This window comes from Somniosus microcephalus, chromosome 1 (genome assembly GCF_052327205.1).
Source record: "Somniosus microcephalus isolate GS21.2 chromosome 1, FLI_Smic_1.0, whole genome shotgun sequence".
NCBI lineage: Eukaryota > Metazoa > Chordata > Chondrichthyes > Squaliformes > Somniosidae > Somniosus > Somniosus microcephalus.
In genome coordinates, this window is record NC_140987.1 from 167,402,552 (window position 1) to 167,420,086 (window position 17,535).

Consider the following 17,535-nt stretch of genomic DNA (forward strand, 5'->3'; position numbering starts at 1 on the left):
AAATATAATCATCATAGAGGCATATGTAAAGAAAGAAACAAATTGCCTTACCAGCCATTTGAAGCCTTAACATTGACATTTGCTCCCATGCTGAGTAGCTGTTCCACTTGACTGAGGAAGCCCCGGCCTGCAGCTATCATTAATGGAGTAGCACTGGTTTCACTGTGCCTGTAGTCAACTGAAAATAGCAACACTCATTTGGATAGAGATTGATATATAATAGAATCATAGCATAAACCACCCAAATACCAGCTATGAAATTTGTCGTTGTGCTTTAAGAAAATATTTTAAGCATATAAGATGTTACTGCATAGATGCGTCTACTACTGGCGTCCTCTGCTTATTTATCAACACATTTAAAAAAAATTAAATCCATACCATAATGGAAAGCTGATGCAATGGGGAAAAAGGCACTTGGCCACAAGGAGACAAAAAGCTGAGCTTCAGTAACCTCTAGCCACCCTCAAGTACAGAGGAGCAATGGCAGAAGGAAAGGAGCAGATCTCCAGTCTATTTTCTCAGCCACAGATGATGCATAGCACAGTGAGATTCAAGAGGTAAGAAAAATAATAGAATAACTTACAGAAATATCAGGTCATAGGAATTATGGAACAGTAGGCTTTTAGATATAAAATAATTTCACTCATTAATCGAAGGTCTAACTGTATTACAGTTTGGAATCGGAGACTCTTGTCGTAGCTGCAGCAATTGGTGCTATGCAAATGTTAAGTTCCTCACCAAATGTGTTGAGTTTTTACAGACTAAGCAGTGATTGTAGAAGTTAATACAGTGCAGCAATTCCTACTACAGATTCTAAGCCTTCACAGACAGTAGCTAAGTGTACTTAAAGCCAAGAAACACTTGTGCAAGCAATTATTAGATCAAAGTATAATTACAGACGACAGAAAGAACTTAATTTCCCTAGAGCAAAACACACTCCAGGGCACATTATACACAGCTATGAAAGCTATATAATATATATATATATACACACACATCTCTATCCATCCATATTAAAATTCTTGTATATGCACGCACTTCCTTTAAGTATCACATTTACTTTCTGTTAACATCTCCTTATCACCATCATACATTTTCTATCACACTTCAATTGGATCAAAATGAACAGCAGCAAATGAAAACTGAAGATGTAGGTCACATTTGAATAGAAGTGAAGAAAGTGGCTAGAAAACTACCAGTGATAAACTAAGAACTTATGATAACAATCAATCCTGAAAGAGCAGTCAGGAAAACCTACCAATTAAAGAAAATTGGTCTACCTTCAATCGAATTAGTCAAAATGCTTTTGAAAAAAGTTTTGCTTGCTATATTTAGTAACTGAAATTTATGATAGACAAAATTAAGGTTTGTAACATTAAAAAAATTACATATTTCACAATATCATGACTTTTTCAGTTTTGGCCACAGAACCTCAGGATGTATTGGCCTTGGAAGAGGTACTGCACAGATTCACCAGAATGATGCACCTTATAGGGTTTAATTATGAGGACAGGTTGCATAAACTTAGTTGTATTCCCTTGAGTTTTATAAGATCTAATTGCGGTGTTTAAAATGATAAAGGGATTTAATGTGCACTAGAGGCTGGCAAGGTAGCTTACTGCTGGCATATACTCAGAAAACTTACCCTAAAAAGAAAACTCACCACTGACGTTTTCACTTAAAATAAGATGAAAGAGTTGGGCAAAAGCATCAATATCTTTGTGAAGCCAGATGTCTGAGAGACATGCATCCATTTCTTTTATAAGCCAAGGCTCAAGAGAATTAAAATCTTTTTCGTTCTGTGAAGTAAAGAAAAGGGGAGAAAATTGACAATATGGCTACTAGAAGTACAACTGTACACCTAGGGCAGTAATTCAAATAATAGGCAATCTTTATCCTTTCAGAAAGCCATTTTGTTAGCAAGTATGAACAGCATCATCAGTATGTCATAGGTGTGCAATATGAATGATTACAAGCAATGTTCTCTCTAAGATACTGTGTGTGCAGCTGCACAGAAAATTTAAAGGTATCATACATTGAAATATAAACAACAAAGAAAATTTGAAATTTTGACATTTTCATGGGCCGGAAAAGGTTAATGAGTCCAAAAAGCCATTGCTACATAATTATTAAAGTTTGATTTTGCCCAGACACATTGCAACACAAAATATAATTTCAATGATTCCATCTCTTGTGAAACAGTTCAACATAGGTTGAGCATTAATCTTCAAGCATCATAATTTGATAGTTATCTGTGAATGTTATAAGAAAGCTGAGCCCAGCAATTTTTGGAGGGAACCAATTAAAAAGTAAGCCAACTTATTATGGAATAATCACTAATACAGCTTCACAGTTTTCATCTAGATACAGCTGTACCAATGTTGGTGTTACCAGAAAATGCAACCTGTACACCAGAGTGTTTGAAGATTAGGAGAAAACCAAAATCCCTTCATCTTCAGTTGTAGCAATTAAATTGTTACTACAGATATTTGATCGGTATGCCTTTGGAGCTTGTTTTTAGCCAATCAGAAGATGAGATGGAAGAAAACAAGTTTTAATGTAAATTTTAGGTGCAGAAAAGAAAAATTGGGTAAAAAATAAATAGGGCAAAAAGAGAATGAGAAAGAGGAAACTAGAAGAGGACCAATACCAGCAAAAATCAAAAGAAAATAATGTCTAATTTCAATCAAAATTATCTTTATAGTTTTGGGATATATAGTACTAAAGATATTTCTGATGAGTAGTTTTGTTACTGTAACATTTGCTATTTGCTTCAGCACTATTTTTCAGTTCTTTAGTTCCCTCAGAAAAGAGGGCAATTTCCAGTTATTGAGGGTAAACTGCTAGTTGGCTGGGTCTAGGAGTAGTTAAGGGCTAATTCAGTCTCATAGGGCCTCGTTTGACATCTTAGGGAGTCAGCAAGGAATTTTCCAGATTTTTTCCTGAATTGGCCATAGAATTTGTTCCCCCTTTTCTCTTGCTTCTCCCAGGAGATTCATAGTGGGTCAATGGTGTACGTGGTTGCACTGTGTCTGGTAGGATGGGTTTTATGGCCATTTCATTCTTCTTTTTGTATATGTTTTGCTTATTCATTCCATTTTGATTAAAATGGTCAAAGTGGAATTGACCAAAGGTCAAACCAGCTGTTACAATGCAACAGCAACAGACGCTTAACTAGAAGTGTAGTGTATGTACCTTTAAGAGCCCCTGTGTACTATAATACCGGTAGTGACCACTTGGGTATATAAGCCTGTACAGCGTCTTGTATCTTTTAGTTCACCTCCAAACTTTGTTCAGTAAACACCTGTTAAACCAACTCCTGCATTCCGTGTCTCCATTAACACACGGATACAACAGTGGCAACGAATTGGAAACGGACTTACCTGCAATTCGGCAGCACCTCAAGGAGATCGATTCCTCAGACGAAGGTCGAAGAAAAAAAAACTGTGGTTTCACCAGCTAGCCGGGCTGGTGGCAGGTACTGCACTAATCCTTCCTGGGCGGCGGGCTGGGGCTCGATCGGGTGGCTCTGCAGCGGGGCCGAGCAGCGAGTCGGAAGGCGGAGGCAAACAGAGACGGAGGGTGGAGCACTCGGGAGATGGCCGGCGCTGCAAAGCAGGTCGGCGTTCGGACCAAGCAGAGGGAGGGAAAAGTCCCAGAGAGTCCAGCGGGAACGAGTCTCCAACTATTAAAAATATCTGTGTAAATAAAAACCACGGAGAACAGCGTTGTCAGCAGCGGCAGGAAAGCGCGGGAGGCGCCATTTTTTCTCGGCAGGGAAGAAAGGAAAGCGCGGGGGGCGCCATTTTTGATTTTCAGAATGCCCAAGGACTGGCAATATTACTGCTTTCGATAGTAATATAGAGGATTGGACACATATGTGGAAAGAGTGGAGGTATATTGCACAGCGAATGAAGTAGAGGATGATAAAAAGGCATCGGTACTTCTAAATCTGATGGGCGCAAGGACATACGGGCTGTTACGAAACTTAATCACTCCAGCCAAACCGATGGACAAGAATTTTAAAGAGATTGTTGATACCCTACAGGAGCACTTAAACCCAACACCGCTGCTGATAGCGGAATGATTCAAATTCTTCAGGAGGAATCAGCACAAGAATGAAAGTAACGCTGATTACCTCACCGAATTAAGAAAGCTGTCAAAGCACTGCCAATTCAGGGCAGGACTGGCAGATTCTCCACGAGACAAATTCGTCTGCGGTCTCCTAAGTGAAGGAACACAGAAAAGGCTACTTTCTGAGAAAGATTTGACACTGGACAAGGCTTTCAGTGTGGCTGTATCATACGAAGCAGCAGCAAGAGGAGCTGCAGAGATACAGCAAAAGCCACAGGACTTCGGCACCCATGAAATGACACGGGGTTTCAAGAGATGTTATCACTGCGGCAGATCCACCCATGACCAGAGGGACTGCTGGTTCAAGGACAAAGCAGGCAGGCAATGCGGAAAGATTGGACACATTACACGGGTATGCCGATCTGGACAAAAAAAATCCACGGACAGGAAAAAAAAAATCAATAAGGAAAAGTACAGAAAGGTACAAATGATGACGGACAGTAGCTCCGAAGACCAGAAGAGCGATAGCGACTCCGGAAACAAGAGACTAAGCTGTCTCAAATTACATAATGTAATTGCCAAAGAAGATCACCAGACCATTTGGGTTACCCTCACGATAGCGGGGTCCCCAGTTAAAATGGAGCTAGATACAGGATCAGCTCTGACCGTCATAAGTCGACGGGATTACGAGCGGCTATTTCCACATATACCTTTGAAAGACACATCCATTATCTTGAAGACATATACGGGGCAGAAAGTATACCCCAGAGGGAAAACAAGGGTGCCTGTTGTATACAACGGCAAGGAAATACAGAAGTTGTATTTATACGTTCTGCAAGATGGTGGTCCACCGCGGTTGGGACGTGAATGGATCAGGAAGATACGTTTAGGCTGGCACTCCATTCAGGCACTGACGGTGACCAGTAAGAAAAAAAATGATGACATCATACCTGAACGATTAAAAGACATCTTGGCCAATGCCAAAGGAGTGTTTCAACAGGAACTAGGAACCTTGAAAGGCGTCACCGCCTCAATAAAAGTGGAAGATGCGGCAATTCCCAAGTTTTTTAAGGCAAGGCCGGTGCCATACGCAATTCGTCCAGCAGTCGAGGCAGAGCTGGAGAATTTGGAAAAGGCAGGCGTGTTATCCAAGGTAGATTGGAGCGAGTGGGCAACACCCATCGTCCCGGTCATGAAGAAAACGTTGAATAATGATAAATCTGAAGAACAGAGAAAAATTCGCACCTGTGGGGACTTCAAGGTGACTGTAAACCCGGTCCTTCACACGGTACAGTAGAAGATATTTTCACCTCGCTATCCGGAGGGAAACGTTTCACCAAAATTGACTTGGCACAGGCATATCTACAGATGGAGGTTGAGGAGGCCTCTAAAAAGTATCTCACGATAAACACACACAAAGGCCTGTACCAGTACAATCGACTGGTTTTTGGAGTAGCATCAGCTCCAGCTATCTGGCAAAGAGCTATGGAGCAAGTCCTGCAAGGGATTCCGGGGACTCAATGCTACCTAGACGACATCCTTGTAACAGGAGAAAACGACAACGAGCACCTTGCCAATTTGGAGCAGGTGCTCACTAGGCTGAGAGAACGGGGCCTACGAGCAAATCGCCCCAAGTGCGAATTTTTCCAGAAACAAATATCATATTGTGGCCACATAATTAATAAGGAAGGGTTGCATAAGTCACCTGAAAAAATTGAAGCGGTCATAAAAGCCCCACCACCTGAAAATGTCTCACAATTAAGGTCGTTCCTGGGATTGATAAATTACTATCATAAATTTTAACCAAACTTGTCAACTGTTCTGCACCCTCTTAACGCACTGCTACAAACGGGAGTAATTTGGAAATAGAGCGAAGACTGTAAACGTGCCTTCCATAAATGCAAAGGCTTGATCACGTCCAAGGAAGTGTTGGCTCATTACAACCCATCACTGCCAATCAGACTGGCGTGCGATGCATCCCCTTACGGCGTAGGAGCGGTATTATCGCATAGATTCCCTGATGGCTCGGAGCGGCCGATAGCTTTTGCGTCACGCTCGTTGAACTCAGCTGAGCGTAACTAAGCCCAGATCGACAGGGAAGCACTCAGCCTGGTGTGGGGAGTGAAGAAATTCAACCATTACCTACACAGACAAAAATTTACCTTGTTGACTGACCATCAACCCCTCGTCTCCATATTCAACCCTAAAAAGGGCGTTCCCATTATGACAGCGCAAAGGCTACAGAGGTGGTCCCTTTTCCTAGGGGCACACCAATATGACATAGAATACAAAGGATCAAAACAGCATGGGAATGCTGACGGTTTATCGCGCCTACCGTTGCCAACGGTAGAAGAGGCACCTACAGTGGACCCAGTGGAGATGTTCCACTCAACCATAGTGGAATGTCTACCAGTAACAAATTCTACCATTGAAAAGGAAACGAGAAATGACCCGACTCTCTCACGAGTCTACGATTTAACAGTGAAGGGATGGCCAGCACATGGCGAACCACTGTTGCCAGCCTTCTCGCAAAGAAGAGAACAGCTGTCAGTGTGCCGAGCAACCTTGATGTGTGGATCCAGAGTGGTGATTCCACCCAAACTCCAGGATAAAGTGCTAAAGGAGCTTCACGAGGGGCATCTGGGTGGAGTGAAAATGAAGAACCTAGCCAGAGCGTTTGTGTGGTGGCCAGGAATCGATGGAGACATCGAAGAAATGACCAAGAGCTGTCTAGGATGCCAGAAGGTCCAAAACGCCCCACCACAAGCCCCTCTACATCCATGGGAGTGGCCCTCATCTCCATGGCAAAGGGTACATATCGACTTTGTTGGTCCATTTATGGACTCAATGCTCTTAATCGCGGTTGATGCACACTCCAAGTGGCCGGAGGTAATAAAGATGTCCTCCACCACCACGGAAAAAACCATCACAGTATTAAGGACCATATTTGCCAGGAATGGGCTGCCTGAACAGATCTGTTCTGATAATGGACCGCAATTTGTGTCCGAAGAATTCAGGAAGTTCTTAAAAAACAATGGGGTTAAGCACTACACGTCCGCCCCATACCATCCCGCCACCAATGGATTAGCTGAAAGGTTTGTCCAGACCTTCAAGAAGGCCATAAAGGCCATGGGTAATGAAGACATAAATCTACAACATAAGGTAGATAACTTCTTGTTTGCGTACAGGAATGCAACACATGTGGTTACAAACCAAACTCCCGCCATGATGTTTTTCAATAGAAGACTAAGATGCCGGCTGGATTTGATCAAGCCAAACATCAGAAGGGACGTAGCGAACCGGCAATTTCAAGGCATGAATGAAAGGCCAACTAGAACCTTCCAGATAGGTCAACAAGTTTTGGCCCGGGACTACCGCACCGAGAAATGGCAGCCTGGAACTATTTGCACATGACTAGGACCGCTGATGTATACCGTGGACATTGGAGAAAGCATAATAAAGCGCCATGCTGACCAGATCATAGAATCATCCGAAAAGGGACAACCTACACCACAACTCTATACGCCTAATGATGAAGCAGAGATACCCATAGTATCTACCTCCGATCCGGTGATACTGGAACCAGGTGAACCCGACACTGACATTCAAGCCGAATCGACCTTGCCAAAAGAACCTACTACACCACCGAAAACTACTACACCACCGAGGCGTTATCCGGACCGAGTCAGGAAGCCTCCAGAGAGACTGACTTATAATTGATTAACTGCAGCAAATGTGTAGATTATTGTTCTTGTAAACATGTTAATTAATGATTACTTAAAAATGTTATGTACTAATTATCTAAAAGGGGAGGAATTGTAGTGTCTGTACCTTTAAGAGCCCCTGTGTACTGTAATACCGGTAGTGACCACTCGGGTATATAAGCCCTGTATAGCGTCTTGTATCTTTTAGTTCACCTCCAGACTTTGTTCAGTAAACACCTGTTAAACCAACTCCTGCATTCCGTGTCTCCATTAACACACGGATACAAGAAGGCCTGAGCGAATCACAATCTCTATTGACATTGGCACTCAAGCTTCATCGCACAGGATGTTTGGTTTCAACCATGGCATCTTGGGAAGAAAGGAAATTTTCTGGTCACCCACTACTGCAGCACATCCATTGCTGGATGACTAAGAATCCATAGAAATGTCGTAAGACACTCATTTAGAAATTAGCCAAATTACCAATTGACTGAATACACTGTCTCCACCATCATCAAGCAAATCGTTTTCTGCTGTCAGGCTTGGGATAAATCTTTGTCTTTGATACTCTGATCTGCTGGCACTGCTGGTCTCCTTAGCTTTATACCATTCACTTAAATTTGTTTGTTGCTTTTCCTCTAAGAAGATAAAATATAATTATTCTCAGCATTTAATACAATGAATTATTCCAAGTATGTTTAATTTTAACACAGGGTATTAGTGGAACACATTACAATATACTATCGTTAGGTTAAAATCTTACAAAAACTGGACCAATGCTCAAGCCTGGTGGCTCAATAAAATTTCATTTCATTGGAATCAAGGAGTCAGGTAGGGAAGGTGCTGTATATGTATTTGAGCTTACCTCGCTGTTTCTCTTTTTTATATTTCAACATTTCTTTATTTGTATACCCAGTAGTATGCAAAATGTCCTCCAAAAATAGTTCCTTTACTTCAAATGGTCTCCCTCGAACTTGAAAGAAAGGCACCAAAGATTAAAATCCATAGTTGAATCTGCCTTGTTGTATGCTTGATACAATATTTTATATATATATTAGTATACCATGACCAAGAGTTTGACAAGGTTTGTAAGTTCTATCACACATTTTCAAAATTGTCACCTCGCTAAGTCCCTTTTATGCAATTCACTATTCACTCACTAACAGAGCAGGTGACTTGCTCCAAAAACTCAAGTAACCTCCGACTAACCTGCTTAAACGACACTAAAAGTAAAGATTATTTGGTCATTATCACATTGCTGTTTGTGGGAGTTTGCTGTACGCAACTTGGCTGCTGCGTTTCCTACAATAGAACGGTGACTACACTTCAAAAAGTACTTCATTGGTTGTAAAGCGCTTTGGGATGTCCTGAGGATGTGAACGGCATCATATAAATGCAAGTCTTCTTTTTAAAGAAAGAGTATCCCAGTTGATTTTACCCTATGGGACAATGACAAGATCCTGTTCAGGGAAGAATCTAGCCAAAGCAACATAGTGTAAAAAAGTGGCAGCAGGAGTCTAGTAACTTGCATCTTAGGGCCAACTTATAACACCCCACCAGAGCACATCACCCTGATCCGTCATGGAAATAAACTTTTTTCCCTATAGTATTCATGAAGCCAAAGTGAAAGGAAACATACTCCTTTTGGTTCCTGTCTTGCAACTGGCTTCAAGAGGAGCCATCCACATGTTAGCCAAAGAAGTGACCAGCCAAAGAAGTGACCATCCCCGAGTACATTAAGCTCCAATTTTCCCCTGATGTCTTGTGTCTTAAACAGAGAGTGACAAATATACACATAATCCACTTCCCTACTTGGTAACCTTTATTTAGTAATGAGACTACCTAAAATTACAATTCTCAAAATGAAACAAATCTTTGCCTAGTTTAACAAAATTCTTTCATCCTCTTTATTTAAACACTAACCGCTCAGAAAACATCCACCTAGGCACAAGAGTGGCTCAGTAGCACCAATACTGACCGAACTGCCAGGTCCTGAAGGACATAGCTGCCAGACTGGGCATGCGGCAGGTGGTGAGAGAACCAACATGAGGTAATAACCTACTTCACCTCATCCTCACCAATCTACCTGTCGCAGATGCATCCATGACAGTATTGGTAGGAGTGACCACCGCACAGTCCTTGTGGAGACGAAGTCCCGTCTTCACGCTGAAGACACCCTCCATCGTGCTAAATGGGATAGATCAGAACAGATCTAGCATCTCAAAACTGGGCATCCATGAGGCGCTGTGGGCCATCAGCAGCAGCAGAATTGTATTCCACCACAATCTGTAACCTCATCGCCCGGCATATTCCTCACTCTACCATTACCATCAAACCAGGGACCAACCCTGGTTCAATGAGGGGTGTACAAGAGCATGCTAGGAGCAGCACCATGCGTACCTTAAAATGTGGAGCCAACCTGGGGAAGCTGCAACACAGGACTACATGCATGTTAAACAGCAGAAGCAGCATACTACAGACAGAGCTAAGTGATCCTGCAACCAACAATCAGATTAAAGCTCTGCAGCCCTGACACATCCAGTTGTGAAGCGTTTGCAACCATCTTCAGCCAGAAGTGCCGAGTGGATGATCCATCTCAGACGCCTCTTGAGGTCCCCACCATCACAGAAGCCAGTCTTCAGCCAATTCGATTCACTTCACGTAATATCAAGAAATGGCTGAACGCACTGGATACAGCAAAGGCTATGAGCCCCGACAACTTCCCAGCTGTAGTGAAGACTTGTGCTCCAGAACTAGCCGTGCCTCCAGCCAAGCTGTTCCAGTACAGTTACAACACTGCCATCTACCCAACAATGTGGAAAATTTTCCAGGTGTGTCTTGTCCACAAAAAGCAGGACAAATCCAATCCGGCCAATTACCACCCCGTAAGTGTACTCGCAATCATCAGCAAAATGATGGAAGGTGCCGTCAACAGTGCTATCAAGAGGCACTTACTCCCCAATAACCTGTTCGCCGACGCTCAGTTTGGGTTCCGCCAAGACCACTCAGCTCCAGATCTCATTACAGCCTCGGTCCAAACATGTACAGAGGTGCTAAATTCCACAGGTGAGATGGTAGTGACTGCCCTTGACATCAAAGCAGCATCTGACAGATTGTGGCATCAAGGAGCCCTAGTAAAACTGAAGTCAATGGGAATCAGGGGAAAACTCTCCGCTGGCTAGTCATAACTAGCACAAACAAAGGTGGTTGTGGTTATTCGAGACCAATCATCTCAGCCCCAGGACAAAACTGCAGGAGTTCCTCAAAGCAGTGTCCTAGGCCCAACCATTTTCAGTTGCTTCATCAATGGCCTTCCCTCCATCATAAGTGGTCAGATGTGGGGATGTTCGCTGATGATTGCACAGTGTTTAATTCCATTCACAACTCCTCAGATAATGAAGCAGTCCATGCCCGCATGCAGCAAGACCTGGACGACATTCAGGCTTGGGCTGATAAGTGGCAAGTAAAATTCGCGCCACACAAGTGCCAGGCAATGACCACCTCCAACGAGAAAATCTAAACACCTCCCCTTGACATCCCCCAGCATCAACATCCTGGGGGGGGGGGGGGGGGGGGGGGAAGGGGGGGGTCACCCTCAACCAGAAACCTAACTGGACCAGCCTCATAAATACTGTGGCTACAAGAGGTCAGAAGCTGGGTATTCTGCCTCCTGACTCCCCAAAGCCTTTCCACCATCCAGAAGGCAGAAGTCAGGAGTGTGACGGAATACTCTCCACTTGCCTGGATAAGTACAGCTCCGACAACACTTAAGAAGCTTGACACCATCCAGGACAAAGCAGCCGCTTGATTGGCACACTATCCACGAACTTAAACATTCACTCCCTCCACCACTGGCGTACCGTGGCTAAAGTGTGTACCATCTACAAGATGCACTGCAGCAACTCACCAAGGCTTCTTCGACAGCACCTCCCAAACCCGCTACCTTACCACCTAGAAGGACAAGGGCAACAGGAGCATGGGAATACCACCATCTCCAAGCTCCCCTCCAAGTCACACAACATGCTGACTTGGAACTATATCGCCATTCCTTCATCGTCACTGGGTTAAGATCCTAGAATGCCCTACGCAACAGCACTGTGGGAGTACCTTCACCACACGGACTGCAGATTCAAGGCAGCGGCTCACCACCACCTTCTCAAGGGCAATTAAGGATGGGCAATAAATGCTGCCCTTGCCAGCGATATTCACATCCCCTGAATTACTTTTTTTTTTTTTTTTTAATTGCTGCAAGTGTCCATAATTAATACCAAAAAACATTTTGTTCCACTGACTCACAATGCTCACTGCATACATACATAAGATACTAGCTGGGGAGCCCCGCGTTGCGAGGGCAATTTTGGGGCGCTTGGTCTCCCTGCCCCTGTGTGTCCCCCCTCTCCCTGTCATGTCCTCTCCCTGTCCTCTCTCCCTCCCCTCCTCTCCCTCCCCCCTCTCCCTCCCTCCCCCCACCTACCCTCCCCCACCCCCTCGCCCCCACTCCCCTCTGTCCCTCTCTCCGGCCCCTCCCCCTGCCTAGCGCCTGAGGTCCGGAGCGGAGGTCCCCCGCGTATCGCGCGGCTGATGGACGGCCGCGGCGGGCGGGCGGCGCATGCGCGGTCAGCGCGAGCCCACCGCGATTTCCCGAGGCTCCCCCCCCCGGCGATTTCCCGAGGCTCTCCCCCCACCCCCCGCGATTTCCCGAGGCTCTCCCCCCACCCCCCCCGCGATTTCCCGAGGCTCTCCCCCCCCCCCCCCCGCGATTTCCCGAGGCTCCCACCCCCCCCCCATTAAATTGTTATTTAATTCCCTAACACATCATTAAAATATTTACCTTAGTTCCCTAACACACAGAAAGTGTGGGGGAAAAAATCGTGAAAAATCAAGATGGCGGCCACTCACCTCGGTTCAGAAGGATAAGGCCCGCCCACACACACACCGATTGGTCGACCGGTCAGGTCACCGAAGCGTAGGATTGGTCAATCGTCGAGTCACTCGACACTCAACTGTAGGAAGACCTCGACGTCACACGGTCGCTAATGAGATGCTAATGAGCGGAACGCTGAACGTTTTTGGGATACCGCGGGCGGGATTTTTGTCCGGCCGAAACGTAAATACGCCTATGACCGGTCCGGAATCGCAAACTTTCTTTTGAGGCGACGCGCGCGTCGGTACGCTCTGTAACTTCCAAACGTACAGAGACCAGGCGGACAGACAGACAGACAGAAGAGCCGCTTTATATATATAGATAGAAGACATATGTGAGTAGTGCACACAGCATGATATACCAAGGTCAAAGTTACACTGTACCAAACCTCAATATGGATTATTTTTGTTCACAATGGGAAATGGGAGCATATCTTCATTTTAAGCAACCAGTGTCAGCATAAAGCATCCCCAGGTAGGTACAACATGGATGCAGAGACGTTCCCTCTGCTTCGTCCAATGTACCTTAACCCAGTGTAGAAAAGCATCTCCTACTGCATCACTGACATTTTTATTTCCCATACCAGCCACCCTTCTAGTCTGAGTAATACTGATAATTTAGTGCCAATTAGTGCCATTTTAGCAACAGTTTAAATTTCCTCTTATAACTCAAATTTGTGACCATGTTTACCTGGAGTAGCAAATGTTAATATTTTACCAAACTATCTTACTTTAAACAGGTCTACTCTTAATATCAAAGAATCAGCGAATGGTATCGCACAGAAGGAGACCATTCAGCCCATCGTGTCTGTGCTGGCTCTTTGAAAGTGCTATCCAATTAGTCCCACTCTCCTGCTTTTCCCCCCATAGCCCTGCAAATGTTTCCCTTTCAAATATTTATCCAATTCCCTTTCAAAAGTAATACACAGTACAAAATATCAGCTTACTATTAGTAACATTGGATGCACCACAATACATCCTATACTTGGCATCTTCCCAGGTAATCATTCAACCCATCCAAACCATTCAAAACCTGCAGTGCTGTTGTCAGGACAGCCTTGAAACAAGGGCATGCTCTCAATGGAGCTTCCAAGCTAAATAAAAGCACGCACACTTCCTGTCATAATTTTTCACATACTACACAGTGCATGCAATGGAACTCTTCCCTCTCTGAAACTTAAGGAACGTTAGGATATAATGCGCACCACCCCTTTTGGGGAGAGGTGGCACAGAACACAGCATAATATTACCAAATACTAGACTAACATTTTTCAAACACACTTTACGTTATACTACTAGAGATAACATTAATGCTTTCGTTCATTAGCTATATTCCCAACAGTGAAATACAACAAAATCACAAAATATGGAGTGCAACAGAATAACAGTACAAAGTATCAGTACTTAATGCAGGCTATCAATGCCAAGAACAAAGGAAGTGTTCACTGTCACTGATTGGAACAGCTTAAGCCAGTCCTCAATAGAGCACTTCTCTGTAGAATCCTTCACCCCAGATACTTTTGCAATTCCCCTAAAAGCCACACACTGATTTTAGGCCTAGAAATTCTTCTCGGGCAACAGCACAAAACAGGCAGCACCGGACCAGCCGCCCGCAGCACCCGACACTCCGCCCCACTGACTACAATGGAACTGAATATCAGGCGCCGAGCACAACGGGCGATCGCTCAGACACCACCCGCCCTGCCCCACTGCCGGAGACAAACCTCCAGGTAATACCAAATATTGGTTAACTGAACTTATGAGACTTTAAAATAAAAGGAAGATTGATAGTCATCCAAATCATCTTGAGGCCTTGGCAAAGCAAATAATAGAAAAGGGGGCTTTATTTTAGTGCAGGATACTAGGTAAATATTAAATGTTGTTTACCAACTTTTACTTACTGTAAATTACAGGACAGCCAGTAAAGTATCTGACAAAGAGATTAATATCCAGAGCTGCACTAGAAAGTATAAGTCTTAGAGATGGATGTTTCTGCATCAGGTCCCTCAGTTTAGTTAATAAGAAATCACTAAACCGATCTCGCTCATGCACTTCATCCTGTCACACAAAAAGGGAAAAAGAAAGGATGGGTATGTATTCTTAAGCAATAATAGTACACTTAACAAAACAAAAGTATGGTAATATCCAATTTTGAATCTGCACAACTTCTACTGTTTTCAGTTAGCATAGCATATACCTCTCCACACACATTTATCACTTAATGTAATTCATTTAATTCACGTGGTGAATAGCCTATGCATTTGTAGGATGAATTCAACCAGGTTAAGCAAAGTGGTGCTGCATATTAGTGCTCTATCTTTCAGTGGCACTTATTAGGAATGTTCAAGTCCTACTCCACAAGTCCTGATCGGAGTTGCAAGGAAGCAGAGTCAGTTTGTTGAGCTGTTCAGTTCTTGAATAACCATACCATAGCTTTCATTTGTTATCCAACAGGTCATTAGCTTTTCAACCCATGTGTCAGCATTTCACAAGAAAAAAATCAGCTTTTCTCACTGGAATTGGAGAAAGTCAGTCTGAACCAATTAGACCAGTTGGAAGGCTGTCAGAACCCATGAGGTCAGCTGGAAAGAGAACTGAAAACAGATGCAACCAACTTTTCACCTTACTATTGGTTGTGCATAAACTTAAGGTAGAAAAGTTTTAAGATGAGGTAATGGTTTCTGAGAATCATTTTTACAGTTGCTTTTATTTAGCGTTTGTCCCCAAAGAAGTTAGATTGAAGAAATAAGCTGCTAAAATGCAGCTTTTAAAATCTTTTAATTTTCCTCAAAGGAACCTTCTGGAGCATACCCAGCTTTTGTCTTGATGAATGTTTATTTTCTCAGAATGAATAGTGACCCCATGTAGCTACGTCCAGTTCCGGGTCACCGATTACGTTACTTTCCGGCCGGTCTATGTAGCGGTTTCTAGTTTCGGGCCTCTGATAACATCACTTCCTCACCCTTATTTTGTTCAAGACTAGTTGCAGCCACATTTTTGAGGTAAGGAGAATATTTTCCAGATTACCTGACTTAATATTGAGCATGCCTGCCACTGCACTACGTTTGGAAATAGATCATAGAAACAGTGACGATCTTTACTTAATTTAAACAAATTTCACTGAAATGTCCATATTTAGGATTTTAATAGTGCACTGTTGTGATATGTGATGCAGACTGTTGGCTTGTTTGTGAGAGTGCCCAGTTATGTTCTGTAATTTAGCTGTTTTGAGTTTATAAACAAATGGTTGAGATCCCTTTGTTGCCATGAAGTAACTGGGGAAAAGAGCCCATAACACCTATATTAAAGCAGTTAACGTGCATGGAAAAATATGAAAAATTGCTAATAAATAAGACTGCAACAGCTTCCCCCAGACTGGAGACATTCAGAGCATACAATTCAGCTCATGGCTGTTCCTGGAAAGCACGTTTCTTTGCATTTTACTTTATTAATGATTGCAATGTGTGATGGTTTTTATATCAAGAAGAAATTAGACCTTGTTAATCTGTTCAAAAGAGCAAAATGGACCAAAAGTTATTGGTGATAATATTGGACAAATGTTTACACATTTATCTATCCATTATTTTAACTAAGTATTAACCCATTTATTTTGTATTGAAGTCCATACAATTAAGTTTTTTCATGTTTATAACCTCTAACCCTTCCAGGAGAAATTATTTTTGGATTCCAAAATGGCAAAAATTAAGTGTCAAAACTTAAACCTTTCTGGAGACATGTCCCAGATCCCATTACAAAAAGAAATCTCACACCTTCAACAGTCATTCCCATCAGGAAACTCTAAATTCCCCATTGCACCAAATCACACTTGTGCGGTAGGATTTTTCCCCAACTAATGGTGATAAAATGTTGCTTATACCTGCAGCTTAATTTATCTGCCCATATTCTCCTGCGTTTACAGCACAACTCATCTTCACGAGGACTAAACTCAGAGCTATTTTGTACTCGTCAGCTTTTCTGGGGCTGTCAGCTTTTGTGAAGCTGTTGGGCAGCATTTTCTAGTTAGCATGCATGATTATCCCGGTCTCCATTTTCCCTTTCTTCCCCCTCCAACTGCTTGTTCAGTAAGCAGTTCATTACAGAGGAAGTCATCTCAGTAGACCAGAATAAACCAAAAGGCTTCAGTATACAGCCTAGCAGAAATGATTGGTTATTGCCATTTCCCATTCCCTTCTCTAGTGCGAGAAATACTTTAACAGTAAGACACTCATACAAAAAAAAATCCACGCATTTTAGTTAATTGTGCAGATTGAATGCTGGATCACAAATTCAAGTCCCAGCTTGGACTGTCAATTGAACTGAAATGCTCTCACTAAACAAATTTCCCCATAGTTTCTAATGAAGCAGCTGCCTGGAGCACAAGACAACAGAAAGCAGGCATACCCTGGAGATACAATAGTACAGACCATACAGCCTTACTGTTTCAAAGAAGAAACATTTCAGAAAGATACAACAATAGGAGGAGGGTAGAAGAAATTAACTGGAAATAAGTGAAAAAAGAAATTAGTGATCAAGCTACAACTTGGTTAGCACAAAAGTAAAATCCAAACTTGCTGAGGTAGCTAAGGTTAGCTTTCTGTAGTCAAATTTACCACTACAGGAAACTCTTCGGTATCCGGCACCGGTGTGTTGCCGGATGACGGAGAGGGTTATCTACCGAGGCTATTTTTAAACAAAGAAAAATAAAAAAAATCAAGAAATGTGCAGTATACAAATCAACCTACAGAATGTTGTGTTAAATGGATGGTGGAAGATGCTTGATTAAGTACAGTACTGCCAGTTGAGGGTAATGCAATGCAATGACTACCAGCAGCGT

At 43.1% G+C, this 17,535-nt stretch overlaps 1 protein-coding gene across 7 annotated transcripts in view; it reads right to left on the minus strand.

Moving 5' to 3' along the window:
* The window catches only part of ythdc2 (YTH domain containing 2), a 121,586-nt gene that overhangs the window by 74,513 nt on the left and 29,538 nt on the right, over positions 1-17,535 (minus strand). For all 7 annotated transcript variants that reach the window (XM_085987102.1, XM_085987093.1, XM_085987088.1 and 4 more), the window contains exons 8-12: positions 14,603-14,759; positions 8,644-8,751; positions 8,262-8,416; positions 1,664-1,799; positions 52-178 (exon numbers count right to left, since the gene is read on the minus strand). In XM_085987102.1, the coding sequence (XP_085843228.1) occupies positions 52-178; positions 1,664-1,799; positions 8,262-8,416; positions 8,644-8,751; positions 14,603-14,759 (683 nt within the window). The remainder of the gene's footprint in view (positions 1-51; positions 179-1,663; positions 1,800-8,261; positions 8,417-8,643; positions 8,752-14,602; positions 14,760-17,535) is intronic.